This window comes from Fundulus heteroclitus, chromosome 13 (genome assembly GCF_011125445.2).
Source record: "Fundulus heteroclitus isolate FHET01 chromosome 13, MU-UCD_Fhet_4.1, whole genome shotgun sequence".
Taxonomy (NCBI): Eukaryota; Metazoa; Chordata; class Actinopteri; order Cyprinodontiformes; family Fundulidae; genus Fundulus; species Fundulus heteroclitus.
In genome coordinates this window covers 19,276,583-19,289,178 of record NC_046373.1, presented here as the reverse complement: position 1 = coordinate 19,289,178, position 12,596 = coordinate 19,276,583, and the positions used below count along the sequence as shown (strand labels likewise).

The window sequence follows — 12,596 nt, the reverse complement described above, 5'->3', positions numbered from 1 at the left end:
AATAATGGTAGTAAAGTTAAAATGAAGTATTTTGGCATCAATTATATGTAATTATAAATATAATCAACCAAATTCTACAAAGAGCCATAGTTTTACAGCTGTTGATCTAACTCTATGTTGTTAAAGAAACCTGGTACTTTTACCTTTTAAGAAACGACAGCGGTGAACAGAATATTGTTTCATCTGGAGGAATCCAGCTGGTCTTTTATTGGTTGAGTGAAGCGATTTATAGCCCTCAACACATATTGAAAAACATGTGTTACTGTCACCTGGTGGTGAAACAACTGCAAAAAGGCTGTTTTACCATAAAACCTTTTTATCCTTTTTAGAAAGGACGCATAAAACCCGCGTCAGCAGCAACAAAAAGATGATACCGGGATCCAAGTAGAGCTCGGTGTAATTTGAAATTAGTTGCAAAGGTCAGGTGGTGCCTCCATTACATGACATTTCTGTAGCTATATTCGCATGGGATTAGTTTACAGAGGGAACTCATTTGCACGGGGTAGCCAAAGCCTGAGATTTGCTGAAATTTACGGACATCTCTGCTGCTTATCGCGCATGCGGAGTCTGTGTAATAGAAGCAGTGCAGCCAGCACTCCGCTTATAAGCGTCTCTTTTTTTTCTAAAGTTGCGGATAGATTTCATAAATCGCGTTTTTTGGGTTCTTTTTTTACATGTGCGGTCGCTTAGTTGGTCTTGCTTTTTCCCTAACAGAACCCCTTCTCCTGTCTGTCGCACTGTGCAACAAGAGCTAGACCTCGCGCTGTTGTTGCGCATTACGTTTTACGAACAGGGAAAAGTTGCGGTGGGTAGAAATTCAACACTAAATACATGCATTAATACAGTATAGTGCTTACTGGGCTTCTTTTCCAATAAAGTTTTGCTGGCTAGGGACCCAAGGTTTTCTAAACACTCCAATGGAGCCTTCATTCTTCACCAAACGCATATATACGGAATAAAACTGGGCGCAGGAAACAAAAAAAAAACCCTGCCTAATCACGTCCGTTTCTGTCCAAATGACAGAGATGCCATATCGCGTTGGATTAGTATTATCACAGGACCTCAGGGTAGTAGGTAATCTGCAGGGGAATTTTTACTTTACAAATTACTGACACGGCGCATTTGCACGGGATTAAAAACACAGAGAATCCGTAATTACTACAAATCACGTGTGGTCCCCAGGTAAAACTAATCCCGTGCGAATAGGGCTATAGCGGTTAAAAGGTAAAAATTATTTAAAGATAATATTTTATAAAAGTTTACAAAGGGATCGAAGGTCTGTTTAGGGGAGAATACCAATTAGTTAACAAATCTTGCTAGAGGATTTGAAATAAAGATGATTTTAACTAAGCCAAGATGCTAAAAAAATGCAGAATAACCATTTACTAACCTGCAAAATCAGAAACCAACGTGTGTATAATTAATTTTTTTTTTTAGCTCAGTTAATAAAGCCTAGCTATGTAATGTTTTCTGCTGTTTTTTTGCTGTAATGGCCCCGATGTTATGAATACCTTCAGACAAAATCGTAAAATTAAGGAACTTTGAAATGTAAAGGCAACCTCCCAGATTTTGTATGAAGTCCAAGCCAGTTAATATTAAGGAGATTTTTTTTTTTTAAACACTGCCATATGTCACAGCGAGTGGGATCTAATATTTTGTTTGATCTTATGGGCACATGTGTGCATTATGAAACCTGCGTTGTGTGTTGGAGGTTATTGTGTGGTTGCTACTGCAACCCTGCGTACCTCAGTTGTGGCTACAACAAAGTGATTAAAACATAAATTCTGCCTCTGCAGCCCCCGCCCCCCCCCAGCTGCCTACCATCTGAAAATCAAAACGAGACCCGAAAGGCGGCGTAATTAAGTTGATATAAAGCGTGTCTCTTCTGTATGCATCGTGTATGGGACTTGCTAGATTTTATTACTATTACGTTCCAAAGCACAATCTGTGATTACTTTAAAGTGCATTGCAAAGATCTTCATACTACTTGAACTTTTTTCGTCGCTGGAACTTAAATTGGATTTTATGTGATTGACCAACAGAAAGTAATGAACAACTGAAGTGGGAGGAAAAGAATATCTTGTTTTTTGAACTGTTTTCCAAGGGCCAATTTAATTTAAGACAATTTAGCTTTTAATCTGACACCTCTTAAATAAAATCCCGTGAACCCATTTGCCAGCTCAGTGGTGGAGAATGGGTTGATTTTAGTCAAGCAGGGTAAAAAACTGTTGCTATAGTGGAAGAGTGGCAAGGAGAAATTCTTTATTGAAAGAAAGTACTTGGAAGTCCTGCTTGCAGTTTGCAACGAACCACGTTGGATACACAGCAAATTTGTGAAAGACGGTTTCCTCAGTGTTCTCTGGTCAAATGAGGCCAAAATGAACCCATTTTTACCTAAATCCAGAACAGAGTTAATGGAGATAAATACAAGACAATCCTGGAAGATGAGCTGGAAAAAAGTGGTGAAAGAGGCTAAGGTTCAGCTTCAAGCAGGACAACAAGGACTGTGGGAGGAACTCAAAGTACCTGGATACAACCCAAGCATGCAAACTCCTTGCAGAAAGACACCATGCCAGGATTTGAACCCTGAATCCTCTAGCTGCAAGGCCACAGTGCTTGTACAGCTGTTTATGGTTGTAATGTGACTAAATCTAAATGTATTTGCAGCGAGATTGATGCCGCATTTTTTTTCTTCCATTGCATTAAAGGTGTTGGAAGTATTTTTTTAAGGTGATATTTATCACAAGTGTTTTTCTATAAAGCCTGGCAGCTGAGTCATAGGGTGTTTTGGTCTGGATCAAAAGTGGAATTGATTTATTTATTTTATTTTGAGGTGTGGTTTGCTTTCACATTTAGCTTTTTGCTTGTGAACTGTAACTTGTCACAAAACCACGTGTGAGACTATCTGGTCCCGCTGGATGGAAATAACTAGAGCAGGACAGAGCATAGACCCAGAAATGGAGGAAAACTATCAAGGAAATCCTGTGTGCAGCACCTCTCTTTTGCTTTTTTCTGATGTTATTACCTAGCTGGCTTTTAGTTAGTTAGCCATTGCTGTTATTAGAGCCACTAAGTATTTGTGAGTGGCAAGAGCAGCTCATTCAACGCAGGTTTCGAGACACTTATTTATATCTATCTATCTATCTATCTATCTATCTATCTATCTATCTATCTATCTATCTATCTATCTATCTATCTATCTATCTATCTATCTAGATTTATATGTAGATTTATCTAGATATATTTATAAGTAGATTTATCTAGATATATTTATAAGTAGATTTATCTAGATATATTTATATGTAGATTTATCTAGATATATTTATATGTAGATTTATCTATCTATATATCTATATATCTATCTATATATCTATCTATCTATATATCTATATATATATATATATATATATATATATATATATATATATATATATATATATATATATATATATATATATATATATATATATATAAATAAATTTATTTATGTATTTTTTTATATATATATATATATATATATATAAATAAATTTATTTATGTATTTTTTTATGTAGGTTTTTCTTGAGGCAGACCGAGACCCACTTTTTGAGGCAGTCCTGGTCCAGTTGTTTCTGGTTCGCTTGAGTGTATTCACACCTGCACAAAAGGTCCGAAACAGGGGGGGACACAGACTCTGGTCCGTTTAAAGCTAACATAATTTAGCAGGTGTGAATACACCCTTAGATCTGTTTAGTGGTTAACCCAACCTTGTGGACTAAGTTAATGTGTATAAAGTTGGACATTGCTTCCCATGTGCACTTGATCAGTTTTGCTCTGAGCGAAGTGAGCAATGGTAAACGGGCTGTTAATAAGTATGGCCCAGTGTTTTAACATGCGTGTCCGCTAAGTAAGACGGGACGTTAAGAGGTCCCTGTAGAGGCAGGGCGGGGCGGGGCAGTTCAAAACAAGCTGAGTAATCCTGGATTAGAGAGTAGGACTCGGGGTCAACCGGCGGTCACAGACGGCACGGTGACAGCAGAAGAGGCCAAGAGTAGAGAATCTGGGGAATTGGCTGGCGCACAAGACAAGTAGGCAATGACAGCAGCAGAGAAATACACACTGACAGAGGGCAATGTGTAGAGGCTGGTGTGGGGAAAATTGACAAGAAAGTAAATGCAGTTTTACATTTATATAAAATTTTTTTTCAAAAGAAAACAACAGCAACATGTTTTAGATTTGATTCACCTCCAATCTGACATTTAATTTGCTGCTGATTAATCCACTTGCACCTAAAATAATGATTAATTCAAATATGGACAAGTTTCTTCCTATAACCAAAATAAGGGTGTAATCATACTTTCAGCTCATATCTTTCATCAGAACAAATCAGTCCAGGTTTTAATTAGAATTGAGGGACATGAATAAATATAATGTCCAAGATAAAAAAAGAAGACTTTTATCAATTATTTAAATGAAACTTAGCATTGATGTTGACCAGGTGGAAAGGTTGACTTTTATTTCTGTATTTAAATTTTAAAAATTCTGCTTGTGCAAACATTAAAAAATATTTCTTAACTAAACACCCAATTATTTAGTTGTTTGATGAGACCAGTTGACGGGAACCTTATGTTTAATAGATATTTAAGGGCTTGCTTCAAATATCAATATTTATGTTTTTTGTATACTAAGTTTATATTGAGAGTATCTCCCAAATTTGTCAAAAAACTGCATGACGCGGGGAAAAGAAAATCCCTGGATTATTGATGTACAAGAGAGTGTCATCCGCGTACGGCACAATCTTGTATTCAATGTCATTTATTGTGATTCCTGGTATGAAATCGTCCTCCCTTAGTGCTTAACGTTCTATTTATAGAGCGAAGAGGGTTGGAGGAAGTCGGCATTCGTGTCAAGTGGAAACCTTCTAACTTAAAGCTGTCTGTAATATCCCCGTTTATCCAAATTCTTGCTGCCAGAAACAAACATGTGATACTTTTAATTGAATCCATATGTAAATTCTCAGTTGTCCACTCAGGCGAAGCAATAGCCTCAATTGCTCAAGTGCGAGCCGGCAGAATTGACAAAGACTCCTGGATAGGTGTCGAAACTTTTTCAGAAAAACTGACTGGATGTCCGGTTGCCTCCAATTCAAATCTGTCCACTGCAGTTAATTACATTTTCCAATCTTATAAAAACCAATAACCGAAACCCCGCTCACATTGTCAAAGGCCTTTACTGCATTTAAACTCATTACTGCAGCATTACATTTTAATTTTTATACATTTTATTTTCTGTTGGGAGCAATGCATATTATCCTGCATTTGGCTTCCTCTGATAAAAAAACCGTCTAATCACTGTCAATTAACTGTGGGATAAAGCCATCTGCCTTTTTTGACAGAATAGATGCATATAATTTGTTGTCTTGAATTAAAATGGGCCTATATAACGTTTTGTCCCTGCCCTATTTGGGGATAACAAATTATCGCTTCTTTCCATGAGGGTGAAACTGACTGTATTCAAGTGTCCAATCAAAGAAATTCAACAGGATAAGAGCCCATTCCGTTATTTTCAACTTTCTCAGCACAATGTCCAATTCTATCGTCATCATTTGCATACGTTCCCAGAGTTGGGGTCGACTATTTTATGTACGGTTTGTTAAGGCCACCTTTTTGTGTCTTTTTACCCAACATTATATATATACTTTTGGACCTATAACACAATACGATTGTGCAAAATATTCATATATTTTTTTTCTAATTCTACTTTATAAATTACATTTATTCGTGGTCTCTTGTTTATTTTCCGTAATTTTATTCATTACTTGGGTATTTTGCATCTGAGTATGTTGTGTTTCCAACTCCGTCAACTTCCTGTCTTAGCCAGTCTTCTTAAGGTGGAGCTGTAGCTTATTGGTTTACCCCCCGATCTGTGCTTTCAGCGGGTCCCACATAATATTTGAGTTAACCTCCCCATTATCGTTGTGTTCAGGGAATGGCTTGAATTCAGACTTTGTTTTATAATAGTTTTGTCAATAAATAGACTTCTATTGAGGCTCGAGATTGTTTTCTCAGGTCTGCTGTTCAAGTGCTGTGGCAGGAAAATTGCTGACTGCTCAGATGTGTCTTATGTCGCGGTTTCCCAGTTCAATATTTTCTCTGTTGTTTTGATTCATGAAACATTAATAATTTCTAGAATATGCTCTATGGGGTGCAGAGAAAAAGGCATAACTCCTATTTATTGGATACATTTTTTTTTATTTATCCTTTATTTAACCAGGTTATACCCATTGAGATTAAAAATCTCTTTTGCAAGGGAGACCTGGCCAAGAAAAGATTGGATAAGGTAAACGGTGTACAGGTTTTCTGTGTTCCTCCTCAGTGAGATGTGTTTTCTGCAGGAAAGTAAGCCTTTTCTCCTTTTTATAGGACAATTTAAACCATTTCCAACAAAACGTTAAATGTGCCATACTCCATAGGTAGAGGAAAAAAAAACTGCGAGTGTCAGTGTATGCTGGCAAAATCAACATTTTAAAAAGCAACACCAAGAACAAAAAGAACAATGTGAACTCTGACAGTGAGTCTCAACCTTGGGGTGCCCTGTCATCTCATTTCCCAGTGGACGATCAGTCCCGCGGTTGTCCCTCTCGGCAACAAACAAAGTCTCCTTTGTTATTGTGCTTGGCAGTTTTCAGTCAGTTCCTGGTGATTTATTACTATATGTCTTTACCTCAACGTGGACAGTGGAAAAAAAAAGACTTTATATAGTTAAGCTTAACATTGAACTGATGTTTACATGCTGTTACAAGATGTTTTATAGGGATACCTAGATTTTGTAGTACAAAACACTATCTCTTTACTGTTGGTTCCTATGTTGTTGTGTTTTACTTAACAAATCAGAATCAGACATACTTTAATAATCCCAGAGGGAAATTACTTTTGTTACATGCTCCAGATATACACACATTTTTATATATATATTTACAACATTCCACACAAGGTAATATGATATATAGATATGATAAGTCAATATAGTGTGTGTGTGTATATATATATATATATATATATATATATATATATATATATATATATATATATCTCCTTCTAATGAAATATACATGTTGTGTTTCATTAGAAGGCAATATGATTTCTCTCATGACTTGCTTAAATGCATTGCATTATATGTTGTATACATATAATGATAATGGATCCAAAGATTATGCTCCAAGTCTTCTTACTTTATCTGTTGTCTTGGAGTCAGAGCAGCTCTCTATTCCTCTATGTTCATATATCTAGACAATGATAATATATCATGTCATATGTGATATTTGTTTAATGTTTGAATTGTGTGCAGTGCAGAATAATAAATCTTTATTGCCATCGATCGCTAAGGTTTATGCTGTCAATTGAATGCATGTGTACGTTCATATATATATATATATATATATATATATATATATATATATATATATATATATATATATATATATATATATATATATCTATATCAGTGCAATTTTAAAGTAGATATTCAGTAAAGCTTGTCTGCGTGTTTTACTAAGATCTGTGGCAATCACAAACCCAGACCCAGGAAGCAAGCTCCGCCCCCATCAAAAAGTTTAGAGAGAATGCGATCCTTTTCATTTTTTTTAAAAAACTTGCAGTTTTGGTAAAAAGTTGGTTGGATAAAGGATTGAGTTTGAATTCAGTGTGTTCTGTATCTAAAAATAAGTTGCTAAGCAACAGCATAAAATGGCCAGGGCAGCTCTAAAAATATGTTTTGAATTTGTTGATAATTAATTTGTTGATAGTTGGAATATAGGTGGCCAATCGTCTTTTAAAAAAACAGTGCAATTTTAAAGTAGATATTCAGTAAAGCTTGTCTGGGTGTTTTACTAAGATCTGTGGCAGCAGCAGCTCGTAGCCTTACATAGGGGATCAGACGTAGAGTAAATCCGTCGTTCAGCAGTTCTGAGCATTCTTCCTGGATTCTACAAAGCTGCCTGTCTTGGCAATAAATGAATGCAGGTAACGTGTGATGGATTTTCACCCGCTCCTTTGGCATACATTTGCAGGATTTGGTCAAATTCCATTATGAATAATGCATCATACCTGTAATTGCTCTCAACTTCATAGGTTGTTACCCCGACTGTGCATGTTTCTGTAGATTTTGATAGCAGCTTGCAGCGGTTTAGATCTCTTTTGACACAGTTTAAAACTGGTCAACTCCAATTATAAAATGTTATAAAAAGCACAAGTTGGGTAGTGCTTGCATAACACAGACATGTTAAGTTGGTTTCAGAGCAATGGAGAGCAATGCATGCGTGAAAGGAGATGTAAACTAGATTCTGGCTACACAGTGATATAAACTGCTGAATAAGCATATTTGGAGCTAGGGCTGCACAATTAATCACATTTGCAATATAATCCCAATTTTAAAAAACGCTATTTCCAATTCGCTGAGGTCTGTGATTATTGGCTACTTAACAATTAATGGATAAGACGCATCCTTTAGGTGTCGGTAATATGTTTAAAATAGGTTTACCTCCACATGGAAGAGAGTTGCAGCAGTGAGATAATCTAATTTTATTACTTGTTTTATAGTTTATGTAATCATACTGTTTCTACCAGAAACTTTCAGGAATCTCACCATAGCATTAAACTGTTTAATGCAGAGACTTGTTTGTTGGTTGCTCTTTATGTTAAACAAAATTGATGTCCAACTCAACAAGCTATTCTCTTTAATAAAGTCTTGATTAATAAAAAAAAGTTTCTTGTTTTAAATGGTCCTTGTTTACAAAGATCTTTATCTACAGGCCATTTTTGTTGCTTATGGTCAATGACAAGAAAAGTGAAAAATAAATTACAATCGCGATTATGGTTGAAATATATCGCCTTTTAGATTTTTGTCAAAATAGTACAGTCTTACTTGGAGCCTCCTTCCGATATTTGTTTAAATGTCTGCAATAACATAAGATCTAGCATACTGTAAATCACAATCTTTATTTAATTACAGAGTAAAATGGGAAAAAAATGCAATAAATTAAGATCTACATTAAAGACAATGTTTTAATTGAAGCCACAAATGGGTTGTTATGAAATTCTCACTGTATCATATCATGCAGTAAAAATAATGAGGTACTTCATGGTATTTATGCAAGAATTTAAAGGAAACGGTGGATAACATGATTGGATTGCTGTCATTTACACCAATTTTACCTGCTGCTGTTGTATTCTGCTCACCTTTTTCTCTATTTAGATCAACACAAGTATAACATGTTGATATTAGCTGGTTATCCATTTGGGCAATCAATATGCAGTCTCACCAGCAGTGATGGTTGGCTTCACACTAGTTTCCACAAAACGACAGGCCATGTTTTTTTTTTCTGACAAATATTTTTAACTAGTCTGATTAGGTGTCCAAAGTGCGGCCCTGTAATGATTTTGCACGGCCCGCCTAGCTGCATTTTAAGAATGTTTGGCTCACCAACACAAGTGGCTGATGCAGATGGAGCCTTTTTATTTTTAATTAAGGCAAAATTATTACAGACAGGTTAAAAACTGAAAAATGAGGTGCATCACAAATCACATTTTATATAACTAAAGGTTTTACATCGTCTTTAATTTCATAGTATATACGACCACATCTATCCAATGGCTTTTTTACCTAACTACAGACTTTGGTGCAGAAAAATTTGCTTTAATTAAATTCTTTAATTATTTTTTTAAGATCTTTTGACCAACATTTTGTTTTTATATTGGTAGACCAAAACTTTAGTTGTCATAAACCCACAGAGAATTTAGTTTAGTTTACTTTTGACTTCACAACTTTTGACTTCACAACTTCAGCCCATGTACCAAAACATTTGGTCTCCACTGTTATTCAATGCTCAAATTTTCTCTCAGGCAATTTCTCTAGCATCTTGGTCAACATTGTTCTAAATGCACTTTATAAAACATTTGATGTTGACATCTGAGTAAAAGGGCTGTAAAATATATAAAGAAATAGAACAGTTTGAAAACCTTGGTATTGGTAACCAGCTTGTGCCCGGTAATAACTGGAGACGCAGCAATACATCAAATTCATGTTTTCATAATATCATGCAGCCATATGTGTGTTAGGAAAAAGGACGAGGGTACATGCGTAACAGAACAATTAAAAAAAGAATGGGAATAGCTTCAGATTAGGGCTGGATGATATAGGGGTAAAAAAGCATTGATAAAATATAAATCATATCGATCGATATCAATAATTATCAACAAATTCAAAACATTTATTTTAAGTGCTGCCCTGACCATTTTATGCTGTTACTTAGCGACCTATTTTTAGATAAAGTACACACAAGCACTGAATTCAAACTCAACCCTTTATTCGACCAACTTTCTACCAAAACTGCCAGTTTTTAAAAAAGAAAATAGAACCTGCGCTCTCTAAGCTCTTTGAAGGGGGCGGGGCTTGGTGACGGAGCGTTCCTGGGTCTGCGTTTGATTGGCTGGGAGGATGTAATGACTGAAATGCTAATCTACATGGCTAGAACGCAAAAGGAAGAAAAACTTTTATTCTATCTAACTTTTTATTGATCTTTTTTTCTATCGTTGATATACGTCTATCGATTGATATATATTGTCACTGAATTATCGTCCAGCCCTACTTCAGATTATATTAATAAGCATGTTTAAAGGTAGAGAGATGAGGCAGATCTTGCACTTTTAAAGGACTGAAAGCGGAACAGGTCAAGATGGAGATTAATTAATTAATTTACTGTTTATTCCTCATCCTCACACTGCAAAAATAGAACTAAAAATAAGAAAAATCGTCTTGAAAAGAGAGTATTCTTCCTTGATTTGAGCATGTAAATAAGATTATTTGCCAATGGAATAAGATTTTTGCTCTTAAAATAGGGACAATTCATCTCCATCATCTTATTTCAAGTGTTGTATATCTAATTATCTTATTTTAGGGGTAAAAATACTCATTCCATTGGCAGATAATCTTATTTACCTGCTCATATCAAGGAAAAATACTCTCATTTCAAGAAGATTTTTCTTATTTTTAGTTCTCTTTTTGCAGTGCACCTCGTCTTCTGCCACAGGTCGCTGCTAAAAATGTGTTTTCTTTGAGTTTTAGTCACGTCCTCCAAGCGTTGATTCGATGATTTTTGTTTTCCCAGGACCATCGGTTCTCCAGCCAAGAGGTGTTTCCCTCTCGGCTTCCGAAGGGCCCGAAGGATCCCTGCACGGCCGGCAGCAGCACCATCACCAGTCCTCTCTGTTTCACTCCCACGTCTCTCCCGGCCCTTCCTGCCTGTCTCCCTCCCGGGATTTCTGCCTGGATGCCTCCCTGGCCCACCGCTCCCATCGGGCGCAGGCGTCCAAGCACAGCCTGCATCACGTCAACAAAATCCTGCGTGCCAAGAAGCTGCAGAGGCAGGCGCGGACGGGAAACAACGTGGTGAAGAAGAGGGGCCCGGGACGTCCCAGGAAGTACCCGCTGCCCTCCCCGCCTCCCTCCCCGCCTCACCAGGTGGAGCTGAATCAAACCGTTCACAGGGACAACGGAGGAGAGCGGCTAGCCGGTAGGAGAGGGTGGGAGGGGGATACTGTTACAGACGCTATCGAGTCCGTAGTCCAGGGTCAGCGTAGAAAAGGTCAGAAGAGGGCGCATGTGGAGGCAGAGGAGGAGGATGAAGAAGAGGAGGAAGAGCTGGTCGAAGACGACCAGGAGGCGGAGGAAATCGAGGAACACCTGCCTGACGGGGAGGAGAACCAGACGAACCTGCTGCCGCGATCCAGAACCGGGGCAGGAACAAGCTGGCCTGCAGAGGAGGAGCATCAACACCAGCACATCCAGGGGTACGTCATTACCGCAAAGCTCCGGCGTTTTTTTAAAGTACATTTACGTTCCGACGTTATCTAAGGTAAAACCGTTTTTTATCTTTTAACGTCTTCGAGCAGGTTTTACACTGTTTGTATTTCAAGCCGTCTGGACTACTGCGATGCACTTTATTCTGGCATTAGCCAACGAGCCAACGTTAGTCCAAAATGCAGCGGCTCGTCTTTTAACGGGGACCAGAAAATATCAACATATTACACCAATTCTTGCGTCTCTGCATTGGCTCCCTGTTCGTTTTAGAATTGATTTTAAGATTTTATTGTTTGTGTTTAGAGCCTTGAATGGGATGGCTCCTAAATATATCACTGACCTCCTCCAGATTTATTCTCTGGCACGTGCTCTGAGGTCTGAGGGCCGTCTTCAGTTAATAGTGCCTAAGACGAGGCTAAAAACCAGAGGGGACAGAGCCTTTTCTGTAGTTGGCCCTAAACTTTGGAATGCTTTGCCCCTCCATGTACGGCAGGGGTGTCAAACTAATTTCTATATGGGGCCACTTTGGCATCATGAAGTCATTAAAAGGGCCGCTTGCATGTGTAGAGACGATACTTTTCATTTCATAATTTCATTCCAGTTCACACAGTAGTATAAAAAATGCACAGTAACATAAAAGTAGCACCTTTAGGCCCAGTTTATACAGTTTATTTGCAAAAAAAGTTGATATTGGGGTGAGTTACATTTACAGGAGGCACAGTTTTAGCCACTTTATACACTTTAAAAGGATATACGCCTTT

General features: G+C 37.3%; 1 protein-coding gene across 2 annotated transcripts in view; it reads left to right on the top strand.

The window, feature by feature from the left end:
• Positions 1-12,596, top strand: part of ash1l (ash1 (absent, small, or homeotic)-like (Drosophila)) — a 55,600-nt gene that overhangs the window by 20,442 nt on the left and 22,562 nt on the right. For both annotated transcript variants that reach the window (XM_036145294.1, XM_036145295.1), the window contains exon 4: positions 11,144-11,825. In XM_036145294.1, coding sequence (XP_036001187.1) covers positions 11,144-11,825 — 682 coding nt within the window. The remainder of the gene's footprint in view (positions 1-11,143; positions 11,826-12,596) is intronic.